The sequence below is a fragment of the Atractosteus spatula genome, chromosome 22 (assembly GCF_055471065.1).
Source record: "Atractosteus spatula isolate fAtrSpa1 chromosome 22, fAtrSpa1.hap1, whole genome shotgun sequence".
Classification (NCBI taxonomy): Eukaryota; Metazoa; Chordata; class Actinopteri; order Semionotiformes; family Lepisosteidae; genus Atractosteus; species Atractosteus spatula.
Window position 1 is genome coordinate 294,957 of NC_142727.1, and position 27,683 is coordinate 322,639.

Below are 27,683 nucleotides of genomic sequence, written 5' to 3' on the forward strand. Positions count from 1 at the left end.
ATATTTAACCCAGAACACAGCTGCTCCTCTCAGTCCTTCCTCTGGGCTCCTGGACCAGCTCCTTTCACGTGCTGCTGAGCTCATGGTGAGTGTATACACACACACACAGCAACACAACTCACACACACACGCAGACACACACAGTCTCCCGTGTGTAAAAATCAATTATCCGCCTCGCTGCTGCACTCTGAGCCCTGTCCAGCTGCAGGAGCTCATCCTCTCGCGAGCGCAGAGACGGGCCGAGCACGGCAGCCTCTTCCTTACGCTGAGGGTGGTGGGGGTGTGGAAACAAGCTGCCGAGAGCGCCTCGCCCGGCTCCTCCTCTGTCTCCGCAGCCCCGGGACCCATGCAGCGTGTCACGGCGGCGGTGCGCTCCCACCCCTGGCTCTGCAACGTCGCTGGGTACACCGCCCTCTTCGCCGCCGCGGACCTCATCCAGCAGAGCATGCTGGGAGAGGGGCTTCGGGCGGAGCTGCGGGACGAGGCGGAGCTCCAGGGGAGACAGGCCGGGCCGCCGGTGGACCTGTGGCAGACCGCGCGCGTGGCTCTGATCGGGTTCTGTTTCCACGCCAACTTCAACTACCGCTGGCTGGGCGCCCTGGAGAGGGCGCTGCCGGGGGGCGGGGCTGGCAGGGTGGCAGTGAAAGTCGCTGTGGACCAGATCGTGGCGGCGCCTGTAACCATCGGCGTGTTTTACACCGTGAGCGCAGCTCCTGCTCCTGTGTCTGACTCGGCCACGCACTCCTCTCTCCTCTCTCTCCTCTCTCACTCCTCTCTCCTCTCTCTCTCCTCTCACTCCTCTCCTCTCTCATCTCTCTCCTCTCTCACTCCTCTCACTCCTCTCACTCCTCTCTCCTCTCTCCCTCTCTCTCTCCCTCACTCCTCTCTCCTCTCTCTCCTCTCTCCCTCCTCTCTCCCTCTCTCTCTCCTCTCACTCCTCTCCTCTCTCCTCTCTCTCCTCTCTCCCTCCTCTCTCTCCTCTCACTCCTCTCACTCCTCTCTCCTCTCTCCCTCCTCTCACTCCTCTCCTCTCTCCTCTCTCCCTCCTCTCTCTCCCTCTCACTCCTCTCTCTCCTCTCTCCTCTCTCTCTCTCTCTCTCCTCTCACCTCCTCTCTCCTCTCTCTCTCCTCCTCACTCCTCTCCTCTCTCCTCTCTCTCCTCTCTCCCTCCTCTCACTCCTCTCACTCCTCTCTCCTCTCTCTCCTCTCTCCCTCCTCTCTCTCCTCTCTCTCTCCTCTCACTCCTCTCCTCTCTCCTCTCTCCCTCCTCTCTCTCTCTCACTCCTCTCTCTCCTCTCTCCTCTCTCTCTCCTCTCTCTCCTCTCACTCCTCTCTTCTCTCTCTCTCTCTCTCTCCTCTCTCCTCTCACTCCTCTCTCTCTCTCTCCTCTCACTCCTCTCCTCTCTCTCTCTCTCTCTCTCCTCTCTCCTCTCTCTCTCCTCTCACTCCTCTCCTCTCTCCTCTCTCTCTCCTCTCACTCCTCTCCTCTCTCTCAACTCTCACTCCCCTCCTGTCTCTCTCCTCTCACTCCTCTCTCCTCTCTCCTCTCTCTTATCTCTCTCTCTCTCTCCTCTCTCTCTCCTCTCACTCCTCTCCTCTCTCTCTCCTCTCACTTCTCTCTCTCTCTCTCTCCTCTCTCTCTCCTCTCCTCTCTCTCTCCTCTCTCTCTCTCTCCTCTCTCTCCTCTCACTCCTCTCCTCTCTCTCCTCTCTCTCTCCTCTCACTCTCTCCTCTCTCTCAACTCTCACTCCCTCCTGTCTCTCTCCTCTCACTCCTCTCTCTCTCTCTCCTCTCTCTTATCTCTCTCTCTCTCTCCTCTCTCTCTCCTCTCACTCCTCTCCTCTCTCTCTCCTCTCACTCCTCTCTCTCTCACTCCTCTCTCCCTCCTCTCTCTCCTCTCTCTCCTCTCACTCCTCTCTCCTCTCTCTCCTCTCACTCCTCTCCTCTCTCCTCTCTCTCTCCTCTCTCTCTCCTCTCACTCCTCTCTTCTATCTCTCTCCTCTCTCTCCCTCTCCTCTCACTCCTCTCTTCTCTCTCTCCTCTCACTCCTCTCCTCTCTCTCTCCTCTCTCTCTCCTCTCTCTCCTCTCTCTCAACTCTCACTCCTCTCTTCTCTCTCCTCTCTCCTCTCTCTTCTCTCCTCTCTCCTCCTCTCTCTCCTCTCTCTCCTCTCTCTCTCCTCTCACTCCTCTCTTCTCTCTCTCCTCTCTCTCCTCTCTCCTCTCACTCCTCTCACTCCTCTCTTCTCTCTCTCCTCTCACTCCTCTCCTCTCTCTCTCCTCTCTCTCCTCTCTCTCTCCTCTCTCCTCTCTCTCCTCTCTCTCAACTCTCACTCCCCTCCTGTCTCTCTCCTCTCACTCCTCTCTCCTCTCACTCCTCTCCTCTCTCTCTCCTCTCACTCCTCTCCTCTCTCTCCTCCCTCCTCTCTCTCCTCTCTCTCTCCTCTCACTCCTCTCCTCTCTCTCTCCGCTCTCTCTCCTCCCTCCTCTCTCTCCTCTCTCTCTCCTCTCACTCCTCTCTCCTCTCTCCTCTCTCTCTTCTCTCTCTCACCTCTCACTCCTCTCTCTCTCCTCTCACTCCTCTCTCCTCTCTCTCTCCTCTCTGCTCTCTCTCCTCTCTCCCTCCTCTCTCCCCTCTCTCCTCTCACTCTCCTCTTACTCCTCTCACTCTCCTCTCTCCCTCCTCTCTTCTCTCTTCTCTCTCTCCTCTCTCCCCTCTCTCCCCTCTCCCCTCTCCCCTCTCTCTCCTCTCACTCCTCTCTTCTCTCTCTCCTCTCTCTCTCCTCTCACTCCTCTCTCCTCTCTTCTCTCTCTCCTCTCACTCCTCTCTCCTCTCTCCTCTCTCAGGGCTCAGTGTGCTGGAAGGGAAAGATGACCCATTTGAAGATCTCAGACAGAAGTTCTGGACCTCCTACACGGTACTGGGAGGAGTGAGAGACAGACACTGGACTGGCTGCCATCTCTGTGGGAAAGACTAACACCCTCCTCTCTCTCTGTCTCCCCCTGCAGGCCGGACTGCTGTACTGGTCTTCAGTGCAGGTAAGTGTCCAGGACGCAGGAGCCCGTCGGAGGGCTGGTGCTCAGGTGCAGTGGGAGTGCTGAGTGACTGGGGTGGGAGGGTGAGTGAGTCTATTTGTGACCTTTAAGCTGTCCAGCACACAGGAGTACAGAATGCTGATGCTGCAGTATAGTACAGAGGCAGGCTCACTGTGCCTCTCTCTCTCACAGGCAGTGAACTTCTCCCTCGTCCCTCCAGCTGTCCGCACTGTCTTCGTGGGAGGGGCAGCACTGCTGTGGACAGTGTTTCTCTGTCACCTCAGAGGGAGAAGAGAGCTCATGCAGGACAGACACACTGACTGACTGACTCGCTGACTGACTGACTCGCTGACTGACTGACTGACTCACTGACTGACTGACTGACTGACTGACTGACTGACTGACTGACTGACACACTGACTGACTGGACACACTGACTGACTGACTCATTGACTGACTGACTGGACACACTGACTGACTGACTGACACACTGACTGACTGAACACACTGACTGACACACTGACTGACTGGACACACTGACTGACTGACTGATTGACACACTGAGTGATACACTAACTAATACTAACTAGACTCACCACACTACATCTTCGCAGTATGGAAGAAGAAAATGAGGACCAAGACGAGAACCGCCCTGCGTCCAACTCAGTGTCCAGTCCAGTGTTCATCCAGGTGTCCACCCTAGTTTCCAGTGCAGTGTCCAGAGGCTGTGATGAACCTCCAGGACTGTGATGAACCTCTAGGACTGTGATGATCCTCTAGAGGCTGTGATGAACCTCCAGGACTGTGATGAACCTCTAGGACTGTGATGATCCTCTAGAGGCTGTGATGAACCTCCAGGACTGTGATGAACCTCCAGAGGCTGTGATGAACCTCCAGGACTGTGATGAACCTCCAGGACTGTGATGAACCTCTAGGACTGTGATGATCCTCTAGAGGCTGTGATGATCCTCCAGGACTGTGATGAACCTCCAGGACTGTGATGATCCTCTAGAGGCTGTGATGATCCTCTAGAGGCTGTGATGAACCTCCAGGACTGTGATGAACCTCCAGAGGCTGTGATGAACCTCCAGGACTGTGATGATCCTCTAGAGGCTGTGATGATCCTCCAGGACTGTGATGAACCTCCAGGACTGTGATGATCCTCCAGGACTGTGATGAACCTCCAGGACTGTGATGATCCTCCACGACTGTGATGAACCTCCAGGACTGTGATGATCCTCCAGAGGCCGTGATGATCCTCCAGGACTGTGATGAACCTCCAGGACTGTGATGATCCTCCAGGACTGTGATGAACCTCTAGGACTGTGATGATCCTCCAGGACTGTGATGATCCTCCAGAGGCCGTGATGATCCTCCAGGACTGTGATGAACCTCCAGGACTGTGATGATCCTCCAGGACTGTGATGATCCTCCAGAGGCCGTGATGATCCTCCAGGACTGTGATGAACCTCCAGGACTGTGATGATCCTCCAGGACTGTGATGAACCTCCAGAGGCTGTGATGAACCTCCAGGACTGTGATGATCCTCCAGAGGCCGTGATGATCCTCCAGGACTGTGATGAACCTCCAGAGGCTGTGATGAACCTCCAGGACTGTGATGATCCTCCAGAGGCCGTGATGATCCTCCAGGACTGTGATGAACCTCCAGAGGCTGTGATGAACCTCCAGGACTGTGATGATCCTCCAGGACTGTGATGATCCTCTAGAGGCTGTGATGAACCTCCAGGACTGTGATGATCCTCTAGAGGCTGTGATGAACCTCCAGGACTGTGATGAACCTCCAGGACTGTGATGAACCTCCAGAGGCTGTGATGAACCTCCAGGACTGTGATGATCCTCCAGGACTGTGATGATCCTCTAGAGGCTGTGATGAACCTCCAGGACTGTGATGATCCTCTAGAGGCTGTGATGAACCTCCAGGACTGTGATGATCCTCTAGAGGCTGTGATGAACCTCCAGGACTGTGATGAACCTCCAGGACTGTGATGAACCTCCAGGACTGTGATGAACCTCCAGAGGCCATGATGATCCTCCAGGACTGTGATGAAGGAGTTGTGACTCTCATAGGTGTGTAAAATATGTTGAAAAGTGTTATTTGAGCTGAGGGGAAACACGCACTGTAGTAAAAGCAAAGGTGCTGCTCCAGAGCCCACTGCAGTGAGAGCACTGACTCCCTAGCCCTGTGACCACCCATCGGGAACACCGTGTCAGCCTCTGATCCAGCCTTCTGACAATCTTTACATCCTTTATCCAGAAATAAATCAGGTAATGAAAACGTTCAGGGATCAAGTGGTAAAATTCTGACCTCCGGTTCCCTCGCACCGTGAGCCCGGTCTCAGTCCAGGGTCCGGCGGCCCGTCCGGCCGGCGAGTCGCGCTGCTCCTCCAGTTGTCAAGGAGCCCAGGGAGAGACAGTATCCGAAAAGGACAAGTGAACCAAAACAAAACAAAACCGAACTTGTGTCCTGCGCTCAGAACACAAGACGTTCAAATTTCACAGTGTGTTTGTATGCCTGGTCATTCTTCACGTTTTAGACGGAGTTTAAATACTGTTGCATTTCCGTCTTATGAACATTAAAGGAGGGAGTAGCATTGGACCAGTGTGTTTTGTGTATGCGATCTCTTCCCGTTATTAAAACACATTAATCATAAACACGTGTTCTTTTTCCGTCTTACATCCTGGAAATAACGTTACACCAGCCTCTGTACAGCTCACTTTCACAGCTGGCGACAGCGGGCGCCCGTGCGGCCGGCGAGCTGATATGAAAAACTGGGTCAAGAATGATATAATTTGGATTAAACAATTAATCAAGGCTGATAGTGAAATATATAGTAACACCGAGTTTGTTAATAGATACAATATTTCTATTACTTTGGATCAGTATTTTACTGTAATTAACGCGATTTCTGGGGAAATATTAACTCTTTAAAGGAGTTGTAATAGTAGTCCTTTAGAAACATTGGAAGAATTTACAGCTCATATTAGACTACAAGGAAAGGATATTGTGAGTTGTGGAGGTAATAACCAATTTTTGAGATCCCTGTTAAAAAATGAGAATTTACTTGCGACTACAATATATTGGAATTCCGCATTTGGAAAGCGCATTGATTGGAGAAAGATTAATAAATATATACAATAAATATTGTATAACCAATAAGGTTAAGGAGGTTTCATACAAAATAATTCATCGAATTTACCCAGTTAAGACTCTTGTTACCCAACGATTTAAAATTAATATAGATGACAAATGTGTTTTTTGTGACAACAGCCCTGAAACTATTCAGCATTTGTTTTGATTATGTCCCAGGGTAAAAATGTTCTGGACTAAGTTGCAGAATTATATTAAAAAAAGAGACCAATATTGATATTTGTTTTGTTGAAAAAGATGTTATTTTAAGTTTCAGCCCCAGTGAAAACAATATAAAAATTTCGTTTGTAATAAATTTAATTATTATACTGGCACGTTATCACATACATAAAATGAAGTGGTCTGGGAGGTACCCTGTGTTTGAGCATTTTAAAATGGATGTAAGGGGGTATTTGCAGACTATTTCGAAATGCAAAAATATGAAAGCGGTGCGGACATTATTTTTATTTAATTTGTTTAATCTTTTTTCATAACTTGAATTTCTGTAGTAATATGTACCCCTGACGATATTGTTGTCTTGAATTGTTATATGTACTCTTGTTCGTATTGTCATTGTTGTTCTTTTGTTAAGCATAAATGCAAAAAAATTTTTAAAATACATTCACGCGGTCTTCCTTTCCGGCGCCTGCGGCTTGGCGCGGAAATAATACGTCACCACGGGCCTCACCTGTAGCCAATCCGAACCCTGGCCCGCCAGACGTCACTACCCCCAGCGGGGCCGGGGAGCGGGGGCTTCTGGGAAATGTAGTGCAGTAAAAAGACGGTCTGATCCAAAGCAGCGCACTCGAGTGAGAAGTTAAAAGTATCGCGAAAACAAACATGTCAGTTAAATACAGGCCTCGGACAGGCGCGCCCGGGTTGTGTAGCGAAGTGTTTCTCATGCTGTGTATTTGAGTGTAAGCAGCAACAATTTAAAACTAAATCTCGCAGATTTTTTATATATTTTGTTTTTATTGAGCATCAAATAATACAAAGGAGAAACAGAGTCCGAAATAAAAAAAACCGAACGAAAAAAAAAAGGACAATGGCGTACAGAGGTCGTTACAAGTGTGAACACACGTGGAAAGTTCAAATGTTTACAAACACTGGTTGTGTTTTCTGCTTGGTTATTTTGAAGTTTTCGATGGAGTGTAAGTAACATTGCATTTACATCTCATAAACAATAAAGAAGAGAGTGGCGTTGGGCATTCTGTTTTGTGTTGTGATTTCCCCATTATTAATAACAGATGAACTTGTTCGATTTGCTTTTATGTTTAATACACAGCAAAGGGAAACGCGACGAAGACGGGCGTCGCACTCTGACAGAACAGAGGCAGCGACTGCAAAGAAACAGAATAATCCGTCCGAACCTTCCCCGCAGCCTGCGGGCTCACCCCGAGGAAACCAGCTCATCCAGCGGCTTATCCGCTATGTTCCATGAATATGAGTATAGTTCAAAGGAATTCGACTTGTTTTAAAGCACATAGGGTTATTTTTCACTCTACACGCATGTATGTAAAGGATTGGAGTGTCTCTTTTGAATAACAGAACTGTAAACAAAGCCAAAAGAGTAGTTGGAATTGCATCTATAATTTCATTAAATTCCATATGACATTTAGTGTCATATTTCTGAACAAAATCACGATATTGATTAAATTCTCCATTAACCTCTGACTGACCACACACCCTTATTTAACCAGTATTCATAATATATCCTCTTTGTAGCAAGATGTATCTGCTGTTCTATATAGCAGTACTACGAGGAGTGCAGGTACGGCGATAGTCATTTTCCGTGTAAGAATACTTCCGATATCAAAATCGCATCTCGTCAGAAAGTCAAATCCTCACGTTCTACAGCAGACGAATTGCCAGCATGCGTACACCATGGAGGAATATGCGAAGGTTTATTCCACAGTGAACAGCGAAGAAAAGAAACACAGCGCTACTTGCTCCTTTGAATGACAAACGTGTTCTTCCCAAACAACGTTACGCGTGTCCCTTAACAAACATGGCTCCCTTCACAGACAAGGGTTAAAAGCGCGCTGTAGCCCCTTCCGGTTTTCCCTTCCCTCACTAAACATGTCGGACAGAAACGAGCCAATTAGCGAGGTGGGTCCCTGTCACGTGACGTAGGCGCCGAGTGCGGCTTTATCACGAGAGCACGAGAGACCGCCTTCCCTTTTCGCCTCGGATCCAAGATGGTGGGTGTCGTTTACTTCTCTGGTTCGGCCGCGCCGTCGGCCGAAATCCGCATTCATCTGTGCATTTAGCGGGCTGTTGTTGGCAAGCCGGGGGCGCTACGATGATGGGAGGGTTGTGGCTTTAGTTTGCGGGCGTTATTAGCGCGCAGCTGGGGGGTTTAGTGGGAGATGTTGAGTCCGATGTCGGGTCGCTCGGTGCATCAGCGGGTGTGGGAGAGAGGGCCGGACTGCTGTCGTGTCCGGCTCACTGTCCTCTGCACGTCTGTGAAAGTCTCCCTCTGGTCTCTGCGGGACTCCGGACGCCGATGCTCCTGCCCGGTGTCACTCGGCGGCAGTGATCAGATCCCTTTACTGGGCAGATACAACCCCAGCTCGCTCTCCATGAGACACGCACAGGGAGAGAGGCTGGGGGTCAGGGCGCAGGGTCAGACCTTTATACGGCGCCCCTGGAGCAGCTGGGGTGAAGGGCCTCGCTCAGGGGCCCAACGGAGTCGGATTCCTCTGCGGGCCGCCGGATACGAACCGGCAACCTCCCAGCCACAGAGCCACCGCTCCGCCCCCAAGACCGTAACGCGAGGAGCAATATCCCTGTGCACTGTATTAACTCTACTAATCTCCCCGTGTTAATGTACTGGAGTGTCCAGTCAGTGTGTCTGTATTAACCCCTCTCTCTCTCAGTGCAGTGTTCATGTACTGGAGTGTCCAGTCAGTGTGTCTGTATGAACCCCTCTCTCTCTCAGTGCAGTGTTAATGTACTGGAGTGTCCAGTCAGTGTGTGTGTATGAACCCCTCTCTCTCTCTCAGTGCAGTGTTCATGTACTGGAGTGTCCAGTCAGTGTGTCTGTATGAACCCCTCTCTCTCTCAGTGCAGTGTTCATGTACTGGAGTGTCCAGTCAGTGTGTGTGTATGAACCCCTCTCTCTCTCTCAGTGCAGTGTTAATGTACTGGAGTGTCCAGTCAGTGTGTCTGTATGAACCCCTCTCTCTCTCAGTGCAGTGTTCATGTACTGGAGTGTCCAGTCAGTGTGTCTGTATGAACCCCTCTCTCTCTCTCAGTGCAGTGTTCATGTACTGGAGTGTCCAGTCAGTGTGTGTGTATTAACCCCTCTCTCTCTCAGTGCAGTGTTCATGTACTGGAGTGTCCAGTCAGTGTGTCTGTATTAACCCCTCTCTCTCTCAGTGCAGTGTTCATGTACTGGAGTGTCCAGTCAGTGTGTCTGTATGAACCCCTCTCTCTCTCAGTGCAGTGTTAATGTACTGGAGTGTCCAGTCAGTGTGTGTGTATGAACCCCTCTCTCTCTCTCAGTGCAGTGTTCATGTACTGGAGTGTCCAGTGTGTGTGTTTATGAACCCCTCTCTCTCTCCATGCTCAGGGAGTTGATATCAGACACAACAAGGACCGTAAGGTTCACAGGAAGGAGCCCAAGAGTGAGGACATCTACCTGAGGCTCCTGGTCAAGGTGAGACTTGGGGGTGCAGCAGGCCGGGGTGTTTTGTGGTGTTGGGGTTACATTTCTACCTGGTAAGCACTAACGTTCTCAAGCTGGGGTGAGTGTCTCAAATTCTGCTGCCTAACAGTGCCTGGAACTAACACCAGGACATTGTCACTCTCTAGATTAGACACACCGGCACCAGGACACCGGCCTCCTTCCCCAGATTAGACACACCAGCACCAGGACACCGGCCTCCTTCCCCAGATTAGACACACCAGCACCAGGACACCAGCCTCCTCCTCCAGATTAGACACACCAGCACCAGGACACCGGCCTCCTTCCCCAGATTAGATACACCAGCCTCCTTCCCCAGATTAGACACACCAGCACCAGGACACCAGCCTCCTCCTCCAGATTAGACACACCAGCACCAGGACACCAGCCTCCTCCTCCAGATTAGACACACCAGCACCAGGACACCAGCCTCCTTCCCCAGATTAGACACAGCAGCACCAGGACACCAGCCTCCTCCTCCAGATTAGACACACCAGCACCAGGACACCGGCCTCCTCCTCCAGATTAGACACACCAGCACCAGGACACCAGCCTCCTCCTCCAGATTAGACACACCAGCACCAGGACACCGGCCTCCTCCTCCAGATTAGACACACCAGCACCAGGACACCGGCCTCCTCCTCCAGATTAGACACACCAGCACCAGGACACCGGCCTCCTCCTCCAGATTAGACACACCAGCACCAGGACACCAGCCTCCTCCTCCAGATTAGACACACCAGCACCAGGACATTGTCACTCTCTAGATTAGACACACCAGCACCAGGACACCAGCCTCCTCCTCCAGATTAGACACACCAGCACCAGGACACCAGCCTCCTCCTCCAGATTAGACACACCAGCACCAGGACACCAGCCTCCTCCTCCAGATTAGACACACCAGCACCAGGACACCAGCCTCCTTCCCCAGATTAGACACACCAGCACCAGGACACCAGCCTCCTCCTCCAGATTAGACACACCAGCACCAGGACACCGGCCTCCTCCTCCAGATTAGACACACCAGCACCAGGACACCGGCCTCCTCCTCCAGATTAGACACACCAGCACCAGGACACCGGCCTCCTCCTCCAGATTAGACACACCAGCACCAGGACACCGGCCTCCTTCCCCAGATTAGACACACCAGCACCAGGACACCGGCCTCCTCCTCCAGATTAGACACACCAGCACCAGGACACCGGCCTCCTCCTCCAGATTAGACACACCAGCACCAGGACACCGGCCTCCTCCTCCAGATTAGACACACCAGCACCAGGACACCGGCCTCCTCCTCCAGATTAGACACACCAGCACCAGGACACCGGCCTCCTTCCCCAGATTAGACACACCAGCACCAGGACACCGGCCTCCTCCTCCAGATTAGACACACCAGCACCAGGACACCGGCCTCCTCCTCCAGATTAGACACACCAGCACCAGGACACCGGCCTCCTCCTCCAGATTAGACACACCAGCACCAGGACACCGGCCTCCTCCTCCAGATTAGACACACCAGCACCAGGACACCGGCCTCCTCCTCCAGATTAGACACACCAGCACCAGGACACCGGCCTCCTCCTCCAGATTAGATACACCAGCACCAGGACACCGGCCTCCTCCTCCAGATTAGACACACCAGCACCAGGACACCGGCCTCCTCCTCCAGATTAGACACACCAGCACCAGGACACCGGCCTCCTCCTCCAGATTAGACACACCAGCACCAGGACACCGGCCTCCTTCCCCAGATTAGACACACCAGCACCAGGACACCGGCCTCCTCCTCCAGATTAGACACACCAGCACCAGGACACCGGCCTCCTTCCCCAGATTAGACACACCAGCACCAGGACACCGGCCTCCTTCCCCAGATTAGACACACCAGCACCAGGACACCGGCCTCCTTCCCCAGATTAGACACACCAGCACCAGGACACCGGCCTCCTTCCCCAGATTAGACACACCAGCACCAGGACACCGGCCTCCTTCCCCAGATTAGACACACCAGCACCAGGACACCGGCCTCCTCCTCCAGATTAGACACACCAGCACCAGGACACCGGCCTCCTCCTCCAGATTAGACACACCAGCACCAGGACACCGGCCTCCTTCCCCAGATTAGACACACCAGCACCAGGACACCGGCCTCCTCCTCCAGATTAGACACACCAGCACCAGGACACCGGCCTCCTCCTCCAGATTAGACACACCAGCACCAGGACACCGGCCTCCTTCCCCAGATTAGACACACCAGCACCAGGACACCGGCCTCCTCCTCCAGATTAGACACACCAGCACCAGGACACCGGCCTCCTTCCCCAGATTAGACACACCAGCACCAGGACACCGGCCTCCTCCTCCAGATTAGACACACCAGCACCAGGACACCGGCCTCCTCCTCCAGATTAGACACACCAGCACCAGGACACCGGCCTCCTCCTCCTCCAGATTAGACACACCAGCACCAGGACACCGGCCTCCTTCCCCAGATTAGACACACCAGCACCAGGACACCGGCCTCCTCCTCCAGATTAGACACACCAGCACCAGGACACCGGCCTCCTTCCCCAGATTAGACACACCAGCACCAGGACACCGGCCTCCTTCCCCAGATTAGACACACCAGCACCAGGACACCGGCCTCCTTCCCCAGATTAGACACACCAGCACCAGGACACCGGCCTCCTCCTCCAGATTAGACACACCAGCACCAGGACACCGGCCTCCTCCTCCAGATTAGACACACCAGCACCAGGACACCGGCCTCCTTCCCCAGATTAGACACACCAGCACCAGGACACCGGCCTCCTTCCCCAGATTAGACACACCAGCACCAGGACACCGGCCTCCTTCCCCAGATTAGACACACCAGCACCAGGACACCGGCCTCCTTCCCCAGATTAGACACACCAGCACCAGGACACCGGCCTCCTTCCCCAGATTAGACACACCAGCACCAGGACACCGGCCTACTTCCCCAGATTAGACACACCAGCACCAGGACACCGGCCTCCTCCTCCAGATTAGACACACCAGCACCAGGACACCGGCCTCCTCCTCCAGATTAGACACACCAGCACCAGGACACCGGCCTCCTCCTCCAGATTAGACACACCAGCACCAGGACACCGGCCTCCTTCCCCAGATTAGACACACCAGCACCAGGACACCGGCCTCCTCCTCCAGATTAGACACACCAGCACCAGGACACCGGCCTCCTCCTCCAGATTAGACACACCAGCACCAGGACACCGGCCTCCTTCCCCAGATTAGACACACCAGCACCAGGACACCGGCCTCCTCCTCCAGATTAGACACACCAGCACCAGGACACCGGCCTCCTCCTCCAGATTAGACACACCAGCACCAGGACACCGGCCTCCTTCCCCAGATTAGACACACCAGCACCAGGACACCGGCCTCCTTCCCCAGATTAGACACACCAGCACCAGGACACCGGCCTCCTTCCCCAGATTAGACACACCAGCACCAGGACACCGGCCTCCTCCTCCAGATTAGACACACCAGCACCAGGACACCGGCCTCCTCCTCCAGATTAGACACACCAGCACCAGGACACCGGCCTCCTTCCCCAGATTAGACACACCAGCACCAGGACACCGGCCTCCTTCCCCAGATTAGACACACCAGCACCAGGACACCGGCCTCCTCCCCCAGATTAGACACACCAGCACCAGGACACCGGCCTCCTCCTCCAGATTAGACACACCAGCACCAGGACACCGGCCTCCTTCCCCAGATTAGACACACCAGCACCAGGACACCGGCCTCCTCCTCCAGATTAGACACACCAGCACCAGGACACCGGCCTCCTCCTCCAGATTAGACACACCAGCACCAGGACACCGGCCTCCTTCCCCAGATTAGACACACCAGCACCAGGACACCGGCCTCCTTCCCCAGATTAGACACACCAGCACCAGGACACCGGCCTCCTCCTCCAGATTAGACACACCAGCACCAGGACACCGGCCTCCTTCCCCAGATTAGACACACCAGCACCAGGACACCGGCCTCCTTCCCCAGATTAGACACCAGCACCAGGACACCGGCCTCCTCCTCCAGATTAGACACACCAGCACCAGGACACCAGCCACCCTGCCTGTCTGTCCTTGACACTGTGGGTGTCTGTGTGAGCCCCAGTAGTGTGGTGGGGTGTCTGTGAACCCCTCTCCTCTTCCCGTCTCAGCTCTACAGGTTCCTGGCTCGCCGCTCCAACGCTCCCTTCAACAGGGTCGTGCTGAAGCGCCTCTTCATGAGCCGAACCAACCGGCCGCCGCTGTCCCTCTCTCGCCTGGTGAGTCCTCCTCGTGCCGCTCGCTCTGTGCTGCCTGTCCCCGGCCCGCCCGCCCGCTGGGCGCTCGCTCTGTGCTGCCTGCCCCCGGCCCGCCCGCTCGGGGCTCGCTCTGTGCTGCCTGCCCCGGCCCGCCCGCCCGCTGGGCGCTCGCTCTGTGCTGCCTGTCCCCGGCCCGCCCGCTCGGGGCTCGCTCTGTGCTGCCTGTCCCCGGCCCGCCCGCTTGGCGCTCGCTCTGTGCTGCCTGTCCCCGGCCCGCCCGCCCGCTGGGCGCTCGCTCTGTGCTGCCTGCCCCCGGCCCGCCCGCTCGGGGCTCGCTCTGTGCTGACTGCCCCCGGCGCGCTCGCTCTGTGCTGCCTGTCCCCGGCCGCCCGCTGGGCGCTCGCTCTGTGCTGCCTGCCCCCGGCCCGCCCGCTCGGGGCTCGCTCTGTGCTGCCCGCCCGCTGGGCGCTCGCTCTGTGCTGCCTGTCCCCGGCCCGCCCGCCCGCTGGGCGCTCGCTCTGTGCTGCCTGCCCCCGGCCCGCCCGCTCGGGGCTCGCTCTGTGCTGCCCGCCCGCTGGGCGCTCGCTCTGTGCTGACTGCCGCCGCCCTGTGTGGCAGATCCGGAAGATGAAGCTGGCCAGCCGCGAGAACAAGACCGCCGTGATCGTGGGGACCGTGACCGACGACGTCCGGATCCTGGATGTCCCGAAGCTGAAGGTAGGGCGCCCCCCCGAGCTGCGCCGCCGTCCCGCCCCCTCGCCCCCCGCGGGCTCAGCCTGTCCCTCTGTCCCCGCAGATCTGTGCCCTCCGCGTCACCGATGGGGCGCGCCGGAGGATCCTCAAGTCCGGCGGGCAGGTCATGACCTTCGACCAGCTGGCCCTGGCCGCCCCCAAAGGCGAAGGCACCGTGCTGCTGTCAGGTGAGCTCGGCCGCCGCGCCCCGCTCCCCGCTGCGCCCCGCTCCCCGCCGCAGCCCTGACCCTCCGCTCTGCGCTCCTCTCTCCCCAGGACCCCGCAAGGCCCGCAGGGTGTACAGGCATTTCGGCAAGGCTCCAGGGACACCCCACAGCCACACCAAGTGAGCCCCGCTTTTCTGTCCGGGGCCGGGGGGGGGGGGGGGGGGGGTCGTGATGTCCGGTCCAGTGTGAGGGGTCCCCTCGGGGTGCCGGGCCGGACCCCACTGGCGCCGCGCGGGGCGTTTGACGGCGGCAGACTTGTGGCGAACGGTACGAACGCTAACGAGTCAGACGTCGCTCCTCTGAGCCCAGGTGTTGGATACTGCTGTCAAACCAGTGAGGTGACGTTCAGAAAATGGCTCCACAGTGATACAACCTGAACAGGATTAATAATTAAGAATGTTTAATAATTAGATACTTTGGTCCGATAGAAAGTGTTTAGCAATCGCGTTTCATGTCAACGGAAAGTGTATCTATCCACAGCTACAACATGACTGAAAACCAGAAACAAAGTTGGCTTTCATAACGGACAAAACGGCCTTGAGTTAAACATCCGATCTCTGGCCTCTCCGCTGCAGAGAAGCTTGTGTAACTGGGACAGAACTGTGGCCCAGACGGGCCCGGCAGGGGTCCAGCAGCCCTGCTCGTTGACCCACAGGGTTCTGTTCAGCAGAGCAGCAGAGCGACGAGCGGTGACCAGGAGCTCGGCGCCGGGGTCTGTTCTGTGAGGGTTTTACTCAGGGGAATGGGGAATGAATCGCAAGAACAGTGTTAGACAAGCTGCCGGCAGACCTGTGTCCGTGCTGACCCCTGACCTCTGACCCCTCTGCTCCCCGCAGGCCCTACGTGCGCTCCAAGGGACGGAAGTTCGAGCGCGCTCGCGGCCGGCGCGCCAGCCGGGCCTACAAGAACTGAGCAGCTCTGTCCGCCAGTCCGGGAAATAAACCTGCTTCTCTCTCAGCCTGCCTCTGCCTCCGTCTGTCTGTCTCTGTCTGTCTCTGTCTGCCCGCGCTTTCCCCCGGCGCACACGCGTGTCGCGTCTGCAGGAGCCGTGTGGGCCGCGGCGTGCCCCGGTCCACGCGTGTGGGAGACGAGCTCAACCCGTTCGCACAGAGCGGCGCGCCAGTAACACAGCCGATACTGTTCACAACGAAACGACGGCGTGTGGACGGGCTGTTACCTCGGTTCAACGCGTCCTCTGTCTGGCCGGCCTGCCAGCGGGAGCGGGGCTCGGAGCCGGTCCGCCGCGGCGCGTCCATGACGGACCGGAACCACATGGCCAGAGGCGGGGCCGCGCCCCGGACATGACGTCAGGAGCTCCCGACACGCTGGACACCAGTTATTTGATTATTGTTTGATTTTTATTACCGTTGACACAAGACAACAGTGAGGGTCGTTGCCTTAAGTATTCTACGGGCGCGATCTTACAGACTTGACGTGGTCCGCGGGAAGATCTGAACAATAATAATAATTATAATAATTGCTTACACTTAAATAGCGCTTTTCTGGACACTCCACTAAAGCGCTTTACACGTCACGGGGATCCCCTCCACCACCACCAGGATCCAGTTTAAACCAGACAGACAGCGGCCCCCGGCGCTGACGGGTGTCGCGGGTGGGAGATCCGCCTTGAGGGGTGACGTGCACTCCTGGAGCTGTTTTTTTTAAAATTATTAAACATAGAATTTGCAAATACAAATACAACCAGAGGACCAGAAACAGGTACAAGAGAAAAAACACAAACAGAAAAAAGATTTAACCGCCAGCGGGAATGAAGTAATTATGTGATCAAATTGTATTTTGTACATATACCATCTTCTCATTGCTTTATTCTCAAGTATTTGTAGAATTTAAATAGTGTTTCAACATGCATGCGTTTCCTGTCGGAAATAAAACTCAGCACTCAGTTTTTAACAAAACAAAAAAACGCTTTTCTTTTTACAACATTTCGAGTACCTCTGGCATTCATGAAAAAGACGTACACAAAAGCAGATAACTAACTCGAAGATTGTCTAAATTCTTGAGTTTTTCAAGAACCAGAACTATAACAGTCCTTAATACATGACTACACCATTCCAAACTAACACTAGTATGTACCGCTATCACAATAACACCAAACACAGTCATTCACTGAGCAGTCACTGGGAGCGGCTCTCCTCCTCTCTCTTCTGGCAGCTTCAGCCTGGGCCACAGCCGGCTCCTCTGCAAACCTCCGCCTGTTCTCATTCAAATACTCGTCCCCCTGGCCGCTCGCCGTCCTCCTGGTGAGCTGTATGATAATCGGCCCGGGGCGCCCTTGCCCAGACATGTTGGCTCTCCCGAGCTGTGAACAGAGTCAATGGCCGATATCACGTCCTTCTACAGACACCCTTCACTGCAGCAGCAATGTCCTCATCGCGCTCCTCCTGAACGCCACGTCATTTTAAACCCCATCGTCGACGGTATCTGTCTTATATATTATATATTATAATACAATTTATAACAAGTATAATAAGTTTAAAATATTATAATAAAATAATATTTCTAATAAAAAAGTTTTAAAAAAAAACAAAACAGCCCAGTCGCGCCACACGCAGGAGGCTCAGTCGCATTGATATGACGTCAAATATCAATTTGTCAGAGGAAAACCCGGAAAGGATCTGACTTCCAATGGATCGGACTGGTAAAGTAAAACCCGGACTGGATCAGACTTCCAATGGATCGGACTGGTAAAGTAAAACCCGGACTGGATCACACTTCCAATGGATCGGACTACCAAAGTAAAACCCGGACTGGATCAGACTTCCAATGGATCGGACTACCAAAGTAAAACCCGGACTGGATCACACTTCCACTGGATCCGGACTGGTAAAGTAAAACCCGGACTGGATCGGACTTCCAATGGACCGTGTGCGCGACAGACGTGCAGCTGAGCCTGTGCTGGGATCAGGCCCCGCGGCAGGAGACGGCATCTTGTTCGGAAAGTCCCAGTTTCCCCTAAACGGTGTTCTCGCGAGAGCCGCGGAGACGGGAGAAGTCCTGCGGGAAACTCCGGAGTTTGGGCGGAAAGACTCCTGGCGCGGCTTCACCGGCTTCCCCAACATCCGCGTCGCCCTGGGGCGCCGGGCGCTGATTGGGCAGCGCGGCCGGTGACGTCACTGCGCCCCCGTCCCATTGGTCAATCCCGCCGCCGCTCTCCCGCCCCGGTGAGGGCGCCGCTCCTGGACGGTCTGCGGAGCGCAGAGAAGAGACAGCAGGGGAGGCGAGAGGAGGCGAGAGGAGGTAAGCGGGGAAAAAACACTAAACCGCCTGCAGATGAGCGAGAGCGGGTCTCACGGCGGGCCGGGAGTGGACGCGGGGCGGGTGGAGGGCCGAGTCCGTCTCTGTACCGTCGCCAGAACCGAGCCCAGACCGGGCGGGTGTCGGGCCGCCCTGGTGATAACGGTGCGCTGTGGATCTGAGCCGTTTCCTCGTTTCACATCCTCTGAGATCGCACACTGTATTATTATTATTATTATTGAGAGACAGCCTCACTGTCTGTTCCTCAGGCTGGGACAGGAGATCACACACTGTATTATTATTATTGAGAGACAGGCTCACTGTCTGTTCCTCAGGCTGGGACAGGAGATCACACACTGTATTATTATTATTGAGAGACAGGCTCACTGTCTGTTCCTCAGGCTGGGACAGGAGATCACACACTGTATTATTATTATTGAGAGACAGGCTCACTGTTCCTCAGGCTGGCTCAGGAGATCACACACTGTATTATTATTATTGAGAGACAGACTCAATGTTCCTCAGGCTGGGACAGGAGATCACACACTGTATTATTATTGAGAGACAGGCTCACTGTTCCTCAGGCTGGGACAGGAGATCACACACTGTATTATTATTATTGAGAGACAGGCTCACTGTCTGTTCCTCAGGCTGGGACAGGAGATCACACACTGTATTATTATTATTATTGAGAGACAGGCTCACTGTCTGTTCCTCAGGCTGGGACAGGAGATCGCACACTGTATTATTATTATTGAGAGACAGACTCACTGTTCCTCAGGCTGGGACAGGAGATCACACACTGTATTATTATTATTGAGAGACAGACTCACTGTCTGTTCCTCAGGCTGGGACAGGAGATCACACACTATATTATTATTATTGAGAGACAGACTCACTGTTCCTCAGGCTGGGACAGGAGATCTCACACTGTATTATTATTATTGAGAGACAGACTCACTGTTCCTCAGGCTGGGACAGGAGATCACACACTGTATTATTATTATTGAGAGACAGGCTCACTGTTCCTGCCAGTCTGCTCTTCCACGTTGCTTGTGGACTCTGGAGCTCCTTCAGAGGGGTGAGGAGGCTCTGGGAGATAAGAGCTTATCTCCTGCACTGACATCTGACTCTGCGCCCTGGGCTTGCTGAGTCTGCAGGCGGCTCCTGTGTGTCAGGGTGTGTGTGTGTGTGTCAGGGTGTGTGTGTGTCAGGGTGTGTGTGGATGTGTGTCAGGGTGTTTCTATGTGTTTCGGGGGGGGGCGGGGGTGTATAGTTGTGTGTGTTTCTGTCAAGGTGGTTGTATGTGTGTCAGGAGGTGTGCGTGTTTCACCCCCCTGTATAAACACACACAGGGCAGCCAGGGTGTCTCAGCTTGTTCCCTACTCCCACCACTCACAGTGTCCAGTAGTGCCTGCTGCTCTCTGGGGAACAGGTGCCTGTGGAGCAGGGTATTGTCTCGGTGCCGCTCAGGAAGTGAGGGCAGCTGTGTCCCGCCCAGCCCTGTGCTCCCTCTCCTGTTTCCTAAACAGTCTGTTCTCTTCACACACAGACAAAGGACTCTATTTTTAAAACTCAAGAAACCATTCTTTTAGTGCCTGAGTGAACTGACAGCCCATTCACCCTTCCAGTCCCTGTGGACACTGACACAGCCCAGTCACAGGGCTCCAGACTCTTCCAGTCCCTGTGGACACTGACACAGCCCAGTCACAGGGCTCTAGACTCTTCTAGTCCCTGTGGGCACTGACACAGCCCAGTCACAGGCTCTAGACTCTTCTAGTCCCTGTGGACACTGACACAGCCCAGTCACAGGCTCTAGACTCCTCTAGTCCCTGTGGACACACTGACACAGCCCAGTCACAGGCTCTAGACTCTTCTAGTCCCTGTGGACACTGACACAGCCCAGACACAGGGCTCTGGACTCTTCTAGTCCCTGTGGACACTGACACAGCCCAGACACAGGGCTCTAGATTCTTCTAGTCCCTGTGGACACACTGACAGCCCAGTCACAGGGCTCTAGACTCTTCTAGTCCCTGTGGACACACTGACACAGCCCAGTCACAGGCTCTAGACTCTTCTAGTCCCTGTGGACACACTGACACAGTCCAGTCACAGGGCTCTAGACTCTTCTAGTCCCTGTGGACACTGACACAGCCCAGTCACAGGGCTCTGGACTCTTCTAGTCCCTGTGGACACTGACACAGCCCAGTCACAGGGCTCTAGACTCTTCTAGTCCCTGTGGACACTGACACAGCCCAGTCACAGGGCTCTGGACTCTTCTAGTCCCTGTGGACACTGACTGCTGCTCTGAATGTTTTGCAGGGAGATGAGATGAGAAGCCAGACGAGCTGGACAGCCTGCAGATGGACGCAGCGACAGTGCTGACTCCACAGTGAATCTCACCCGATCCCCCGGACTGGACAAGCAGACGCACGGCACTGTGGGACAGCTCGGAGCGCTCAGGCTGGGATGAGCCGCGGCCCATGAGCTGATGCCTGGCGCGGCCCCGGCCCCTCGGCCATGCGCTGTCCAGACCCCCCCTGCGAGGCGCTGCTGCACGGCCAGTTCCAGGGCTCGGCCGGCTCGTCGGGCAGCGCGGCCGCCGGCTACGCCCTCACGCTCACGCCCACAGAGCTGCACGTGCAGCGCCTGCGCCCGCGGCCGGGCAGGGACGCCCGCACCCTGCTGCCGCTGGCCGAGCTACTGGGCTGCCAGTGCCCCCGCGCCCCCGCGCCCCCCCTGCTGCTGCTGTACTGGTACCCCCCGCCGCGGCGCCGGCGCGGGGGTGGGGCCGGGCGCCGCAGGCAGGTCAGGGCCTTCCTGGCGGAGAGCCGCGCCGAGGCCGAGCGCTGGGCCGCCGCCGTGGAGTGCCTGCTGAGAGGCGTGCCCGTGTCCGCCAGCACAGGTAACTACAGCCGACAGCGCGCCCGTGTCCGCCAGCACGGGTCACTACAGCCGACAGCGCGCCCGTGTCCGCCAGCACAGGTAACTACAGCCGACAGCGCGCCCGTGTCCGCAGACACGGGTCACTACAGCCGACAGCGCGCCCGTGTCCGCAGACACAGGTCACTACAGCCGACAGCGCGCCCGCGTCCGCCGGCACGGGTCACTACAGCCGACAGCGCGCCCGTGTCCGCCAGCACGGGTCACTACAGCCGACAGCGCGCCCGCGTCCGCAGACACGGGTCACTACAGCCGACAGCGCGCCCGCGTCCGCAGACACGGGTCACTACAGCCGACAGCGCGCCCGCGTCCGCCAGCACGGGTCACTACAGCCGACAGCGCGCCCGCGTCCGCAGACACGGGTCACTACAGCCGACAGCGCGCACGCGTCCGCAGACACGGGTCACTACAGCCGACAGCGCGCCCGCGTCCGCAGACACGGGTCACTACAGCCGACAGCGCGCCCGCGTCCGCCAGCACGGGTCACTACAGCCGAAAGCGCGCCCGTGTCCGCCAGCACGGGTCACTACAGCCGACAGCGCGCCCGCGTCCGCCAGCACGGGTCACTACAGCCGACAGCGCGCCCGCGTCCGCAGACACAGGTCACTACAGCCGACAGCGCGCCCGCGTCCGCCAGCACGGGTCACTACAGCCGACAGCGCGCCCGCGTCCGCAGACACGGGTCACTACAGCCGACAGCGCGCACGCGTCCGCAGACACGGGTCACTACAGCCGACAGCGCGCCCGCGTCCGCCGGCACGGGTCACTACAGCCGACAGCGCGCCCGCGTCCGCCGGCACGGGTCACTACAGCCGACAGCGCGCCCGTGTCCGCCGGCACGGGTCACTACAGCCGACAGCGCGCCCGTGTCCGCAGACACGGGTCACTACAGCCGACAGCGCGCCCGTGTCCGCAGACACGGGTCACTACAGCCGAAAGCGCGCCCGCGTCCGCCAGCACGGGTCACTACAGCCGACAGCGCGCCCGTGTCCGCAGACACGGGTCACTACAGCCGACAGCGCGCCCGTGTCCGCCGGCACGGGTCACTACAGACAGTAGTTACAGTACAGTACAGCGTGCTGGTTCAGTGACAGCAGTGGACAGTGGACGGTACAGTGTGCTGGTTCAGTGACAGCAGTGGACAGTGGACAGTGGACGGTACAGCGTGCTGGTTCAGTGACAGCAGTGGACAGTGGACAGTGGACGGTACAGCGTGCTGGTTCAGTGACAGCAGTGGACAGTGGACGGTACAGCGTGCTGGTTCAGTGACAGCAGTGGACAGTGGACAGTGGACGGTGCAGCGTGCTGGTTCAGTGACAGCAGTGGACAGTGGACAGTGGACGGTACAGCGTGCTGGTTCAGTGACAGCAGTGGACAGTGGACGGTACAGCGTGCTGGTTCAGTGACAGCAGTGGACAGTGGACGGTGCAGCGTGCTGGTTCAGTGACAGCAGTGGACAGTGGACAGTGGACGGTGCAGCGTGCTGGTTCAGTGACAGCAGTGGACAGTGGACAGTGGACGGTACAGCGTGCTGGTTCAGTGACAGCAGTGGACAGTGGACGGTGGACAGTCAGCGTGCTGGTTCAGTGACAGCAGTGGACAGTGGACAGTGGACAGTCAGCGCTCTGGTGTCTTGCAGAGTTCTCGCGGAGCCTGCTGCCTCGTCCTCGCCGGCTGCTGCTGCTGGTCAACCCCTTCAGTGGGCGTGGCCAGGCCCTGGAGCTGTGCCAGACTCACATCCTGCCCATGATCCGCGAGTCCGGCATCAGCTACAACCTCATTCAGACAGGTGAGCTGCCGGCCACACCTCGCTGACCGCACGATAGTGACCACAGCGTCCTGACCACACCTCGCTGACCACACCTCGCTGACCACACCTCGCTGACCACACGATAGTGACCACAGCGTCCTGACCACAGCGTCCTGACCGCACCTCGCTGACCGCACGATAGTGACCACAGCGTCCTGACCGCACCTCGCTGACCACAGCGTCCTGACCACACCTCGCTGACCACACCTCGCTGACCACACGATAGTGACCACAGCGTCCTGACCACACCTCGCTGACCGCACCTCGCTGACCGCACGATAGTGACCACAGTGTCCTGACCACACCTCGTTGACCACAGAGTCCTGACCGCACCTCGCTGACCGCACGATAGTGACCACAGCGTCCTGACCACACCTCGCTGACCACAGATTCCTGACCGCACCTCGCTGACCACACGATAGTGACCACAGCATCCTGACCACCCCGCTGACCACACCACACTGACCACACCTCGCTGACCACAGAGTCCTGACCGCACCTCGCTGACCGCACGATAGTGACCACAGCGTCCTGACCGCACCTCGCTGACCACAGAGTCCTGACCGCACCTCGCTGACCGCACGATAGTGACCACAGCGTCCTGACCACACCTCGCTGACCGCACCTCGCTGACCACAGCGTCCTGACCACACCTCGCTTACCACAGCGTCCTGACCGCACCTCGCTGACCGCACGATAGTGACCACAGCGTCCTGACCACACCTCGCTGACCACACCTCGCTGACCACACCTCGCTGACCGCACGATAGTGACCACAGCGTCCTGACCGCACCTCGCTGACCGCACGATAGTGACCACAGCATCCTGACCACACCTCGCTGACCACACCACACTGACCACAGCGTCCTGACCGCACCTCGTTGCTGACCTCCGGCCCTGCCGCCTGTCTCCCACAGAGCGACAGAACCACGCCCGCGAGCTGGTCCGCCAGATCTCCCTGTTCGAGTGGGACGGCATCGTCATCGTCTCCGGAGACGGGCTCCTGCACGAGGTCAGCCGCCTGTCCACCTGCCTGTCCACCAGTCTGTCAGGCTGCCTGTCCACCTGCCTGTCCTCCTGTGTGTCCAACTGTCTGTCAGTCTGCCTGTCCACCTGCCTGTGCTCCTGTGTGTCCACCAGTCTGTGTCTCTCAGTGTCTCAGTCAGTGTCTTGTTGGGAGCCTGTGTTGTGTTGTGTAATTGTGTTAATACCCTCCTCCACTCTCTCCGAGTCTCTCAGTCTGTGTTGTGTTGTTAATACCCTCCTCCTCCTCCTCCTCTCTCGCTCAGGTGATTAATGGTCTGATGGAGCGTCCAGACTGGGAGCAGGCAATAAAAACTCCACTGGGCATCCTGCCCTGTGGCTCAGGAAATGCCCTGGCTGGGGCGATTAACCACCATGCAGGGTAATAACTGTTCAACACTGCTCTTGCTTCCTCTCTCTCCTCTCCCTCTCTCTCCTCTCTCTCCCTCTCTCTCTCTCTCTCCTCTCCCTCTCTCTCTCTCTCTCTCCCCTCTCCCTCTCTCTCCTCTCCCCTCTCTCTCAGGGTGTTGAATCTGCTCCTCTCTCTCTCCTGCAGGTATGACATGTGCCTGCGGGAGGCACTGTTGATGAACTGCTGCTTCCTGCTGTGCAAGGGCGGGGTGCGGCCCATGGACCTGGTCTCCGTGACGACGACCCCAGGGGCCCCGAAGGCCGGGTCGCGGCCGGGCGGGCGGCTCTTCTCCTTCCTGTCGGTGGCGTGGGGCTTCGTGTCGGACGTGGACATCGAGAGCGAGCGGTACCGCGGGCTGGGCTCGGCCCGCTTCACGCTGGGCACGCTGGTGCGGCTGGCCTCGCTGCGCTCCTACCGCGGCCGCCTGTCCTACCTGCCGCCCGCCGCCTCGCCGGCCGGCACGCCCCCACCGCTCCGCCGCCCGCTGTCGCGCAGCATCACGGAGGGGCTGGGCGGGCTGGCGCACGCGCCGCTGCTGCGCACCGTGTCCGACCTGGGCCTGAGCGAGCAGCGCAGCCTGCGGCGGGCCCGCGAGGCCGAGCGCCCGCGCCCGCGCCCGGCCCAGGGAGGCGTCGCCCGCGCCAGCAGCCTGGCCGAGGACCGCGAGGCCGAGGCCCGCAGCAGCTCGGGGTCGGAGGGGGGCGGCGGCTCGGGGCCAGAGGAGCAGCAGGCTGGGGAGGGCGGACGGCGAGGCAGCGAGTCCGGACAGAGGGGCAGCGAGTCAGACCGGCGAGGCAGCGAGTCCGGACAGAGGGGCAGCGAGTCCGGACAGAGGGGCAGCGAGTCAGACCGGCGGGGCAGCGAGTCCGGACAGAGGGGCAGCGAGTCAGACCGGCGAGGCAGCGAGTCCGGACAGAGGGGCAGCGAGTCCGGACAGAGGGGCAGCGAGTCAGACCGGCGGGGCAGCGAGTCAGACCGGCGGGGCAGCGAGTCCGGACAGAGGGGCAGCGAGTCAGACCGGCGAGGCAGCGAGTCCGGACAGAGGGGCAGCGAGTCCGGACAGAGGGGCAGCGCCTCCTGCCCTCGGTCGCCCTCCCTGTGTCGATGCGGACACCGCCGGGGAGATCAGGAGCACCCCGAATCTGCAGCCGCCTCCTCCCCCACTCCCCTCGAACCCCTGTCCGTCCGTCTGAGCACTCTGCAGCAGGAGCAGGGCCCCGGGCCCGCCTGCCCCTCCCCCCTGCCCCGGACCCAGAACGGGACGGCCGCCAAGCCCTCCCCCCCGCCCCCCCTCGCGCTGCCGGCCCCCCCCGACTCCCCCGCCTCGCCCTCACCCTCGCCCTCCCTGCGCTCCCCGCCCTCCTCCTTCACCTTCGAGCTGGTGGAGCCGGCGGGCGCCCCCCGCCGCGCCGCCCCCGCGCCCCCCCCTGGCCCCGCCGCCCCCCCGGACGGCCTGCTGCCCCCCCTGGACCAGCCGCTGCCGGCGCGCGACTGGGTGACGGTGGAGGGCGACTTCGTGCTGGTGCTGGCGCTGTACCAGACGCACCTGGGCGCCGACCTGCTGGCCGCCCCGCAGGCGCGCTTCGACGACGGGCTGATCCACCTGACCTTCGTGCGCGCGGGCGTGTCGCGCGCCATGCTGCTGCGCCTCTTCCTGGCCATGGAGAGGGGCGCCCACCTGGGCATCGCCTCGCCGCACGTCTGCCACACGCCCGCGCGCGCCTTCCGCCTGCTGCCCCTCTCGCCCCGCGGCACGCTGACCGTGGACGGGGAGCTCGTGCCCTACGGCCCGCTGCAGGCCCAGGTGAGCTGAGGTCAGGGGTCAGGGGTCAGGCTGGTCCTGCTCAGAGGAGCTGGGGTCAGGGGTCAGGCTGGTCCTTCTCAGAGGAGCTGGGTGTAACTGGGGAGAGTGTGTAGGGAGTACCGGCGCTAATCCAGACCCTCTGTCTCTCACAGATTCACCCCTCCATGGCAAGACTCATGGTGGGCGACACTGGAGTGAGGATCACACGGTTGTGATGTGCACCAGCGCCCTGCACACTGACCCTCTCCTTCGCCTGCATCACTCGCTGGCTCTCAGCCTCATGAGTGTCCTGCTGGAGAACTGGAAGTGTGGGTGTCACCACCCCGTGACCTTGCTTGTAATGAACCTTCACTGATAACATATGAAAAGGGAAGATAGCTGGTAGAACTTTTTTTAATAATAAATTAATCTTCAAAGTGAATGTGTATTGTTTTTGTAAGCAGTTAGCCAAAATATAATTTCATGTTTTATATTTGTTTGTTAAATTTGTTAACTGAGATTGTTATTATACTGGGAGCTGGACTAGTTCTTCACTGGGATTGTAATCAGACTCCACTGACACTGACAGAGCAGTCTGAGACTCTCCAGGCTGGACTGGACTGGCTGCACTGGGAGCTGGACTAATTCTTCACTGGGATTATAATCAGACTCACTGACACTGACAGAGCAGTCTGAGTGGGGCCACTTGAGCTCAGGAGCAGGAGAATCTGGGCTCAGCTGCTCCAGGAGAGACAGACTTGGGGTCCAGAGCATAGAGGGTGTGGGTGGTCAGTGCGTGTGCGTGTGCAGGGGGGGTTACTGATCTGGGTCACAGCTGCCCCCCACGCCCACTGACCTCAGCTCCTGCTCCCTGGGCAGTTACAGCCGGTCTGGGTGAGCAGGGCCTGGGCTTTCAGTGCTGCTGGAGGAAGCCAAGCTGCTCCAGGCCCCCAGCAGGAGCCTCTCACACACTGGAGAGCTCCCAGCACAGGGCTCTGTCCAGCACCAGACACAGACTGGGTCAGCACCACCTGCAGGGGCACCAGCCCCCTGTCTGCTGGCACAGGGGCTGTGAGCAGAGGATCCCACCCGAGGAAAGAAGGGCTGGAGCCAGTGAGGTAAGAGCTGTAGGGGTTTATTAACACATCCAGCTCCCAGCAGGGACAGCTGATGACCGAGAGCAGTCTGAATCAGGACACAGACTGCGCCGTGGAGGAGCTTCAGCAGAGAGGATGGTTATTCCACAGCATCAGGACTGCCCTTGGGAATTAGAAGGATTAACGAGAGGGGAATGTCAAGACTAGAGCACTTAGATAAACAGGCAGGCT

At 57.5% G+C, this 27,683-nt stretch overlaps 4 protein-coding genes across 6 annotated transcripts; 3 read left to right on the forward strand and 1 right to left on the reverse strand.

Annotated features, from left to right (window-relative positions):
• Window positions 1-5,704, forward strand: LOC148816362 (mpv17-like protein). 2 transcript variants are annotated; one of them, XM_088939669.1, is made up of 5 exons: window positions 1-85; window positions 336-700; window positions 2,845-2,916; window positions 3,008-3,037; window positions 3,227-5,704. In XM_088939669.1, exons 2-5 carry the CDS (start codon window positions 347-349, stop codon window positions 3,356-3,358), a joined length of 588 nt encoding a protein of 195 aa, XP_088795795.1. In that variant the 5' UTR covers window positions 1-85; window positions 336-346; the 3' UTR covers window positions 3,359-5,704. The 2 variants fall into 2 exon arrangements, with proteins under 2 accessions (XP_088795795.1, XP_088795794.1); XM_088939668.1 differs by lacking the exon at window positions 1-85 and having other exon boundaries at window positions 99-700.
• LOC148816363 (uncharacterized) lies at window positions 3,966-7,969 on the reverse strand. Its single transcript, XM_088940107.1, has 7 exons — window positions 7,958-7,969; window positions 7,464-7,522; window positions 6,871-6,968; window positions 5,771-5,811; window positions 4,970-5,229; window positions 4,542-4,910; window positions 3,966-4,503 (listed from the first exon to the last, which is right to left on the reverse strand). Exons 1-7 carry the CDS (start codon window positions 7,967-7,969, stop codon window positions 3,966-3,968), a joined length of 1,377 nt encoding a protein of 458 aa, XP_088796233.1.
• Window positions 7,970-8,323: 354 nt separating this feature from the next.
• rpl18 (ribosomal protein L18) lies at window positions 8,324-16,086 on the forward strand. Its single transcript, XM_088939671.1, has 7 exons — window positions 8,324-8,383; window positions 9,757-9,843; window positions 14,084-14,191; window positions 14,789-14,887; window positions 14,967-15,090; window positions 15,179-15,248; window positions 15,966-16,086. Exons 1-7 carry the CDS (start codon window positions 8,381-8,383, stop codon window positions 16,039-16,041), a joined length of 567 nt encoding a protein of 188 aa, XP_088795797.1. The 5' UTR covers window positions 8,324-8,380; the 3' UTR covers window positions 16,042-16,086.
• A 2,215-nt stretch (window positions 16,087-18,301) lies between these two features.
• On the forward strand, window positions 18,302-26,797 carry sphk2 (sphingosine kinase 2). 2 transcript variants are annotated; one of them, XM_088939662.1, is made up of 7 exons: window positions 18,302-18,387; window positions 20,707-21,289; window positions 22,967-23,116; window positions 24,055-24,149; window positions 24,427-24,542; window positions 24,717-26,376; window positions 26,529-26,797. In XM_088939662.1, exons 2-7 carry the CDS (start codon window positions 20,905-20,907, stop codon window positions 26,589-26,591), a joined length of 2,469 nt encoding a protein of 822 aa, XP_088795788.1. In that variant the 5' UTR covers window positions 18,302-18,387; window positions 20,707-20,904; the 3' UTR covers window positions 26,592-26,797. The 2 variants fall into 2 exon arrangements, with proteins under 2 accessions (XP_088795788.1, XP_088795789.1); XM_088939663.1 differs by lacking the exon at window positions 22,967-23,116 and having other exon boundaries at window positions 18,314-18,387.
• The last annotated feature ends 886 nt before the right edge of the window (window positions 26,798-27,683 follow it).

Excerpts from the sequence above, each read along its gene's own strand:
- LOC148816362 (XM_088939669.1), top strand. The coding sequence starts at position 347 with ATGCAGCGTGTCACGGCGGCGGTGCGCTCCCACCCCTGGCTCTGCAAC. Across the intron at positions 701-2,844 it reads CCATCGGCGTGTTTTACACC|GGGCTCAGTGTGCTGGAAGG; the intron begins GTGAGCGCAGCT and ends TCTCCTCTCTCA. Across the intron at positions 3,038-3,226 it reads TGTACTGGTCTTCAGTGCAG|GCAGTGAACTTCTCCCTCGT; the intron begins GTAAGTGTCCAG and ends TCTCTCTCACAG.
- LOC148816363 (XM_088940107.1), bottom strand. Across the intron at positions 5,812-6,870 it reads AGGGTTCGGATTGGCTACAG|CTCGCCGGCCGCACGGGCGC; the intron begins GTGAGGCCCGTG and ends TTTTCATATCAG. Across the intron at positions 4,911-4,969 it reads GGATCATCACAGTCCTGGAG|GATCATCACAGTCCTGGAGG; the intron begins GTTCATCACAGC and ends CAGCCTCTAGAG.
- sphk2 (XM_088939662.1), top strand. The coding sequence starts at position 20,905 with ATGCGCTGTCCAGACCCCCCCTGCGAGGCGCTGCTGCACGGCCAGTTC. Across the intron at positions 23,117-24,054 it reads CTACAACCTCATTCAGACAG|AGCGACAGAACCACGCCCGC; the intron begins GTGAGCTGCCGG and ends TGTCTCCCACAG. Across the intron at positions 26,377-26,528 it reads ACGGCCCGCTGCAGGCCCAG|ATTCACCCCTCCATGGCAAG; the intron begins GTGAGCTGAGGT and ends TGTCTCTCACAG.
- rpl18 (XM_088939671.1), top strand. Across the intron at positions 14,192-14,788 it reads CGCTGTCCCTCTCTCGCCTG|ATCCGGAAGATGAAGCTGGC; the intron begins GTGAGTCCTCCT and ends CCTGTGTGGCAG. Across the intron at positions 15,249-15,965 it reads ACACCCCACAGCCACACCAA|GCCCTACGTGCGCTCCAAGG; the intron begins GTGAGCCCCGCT and ends TGCTCCCCGCAG.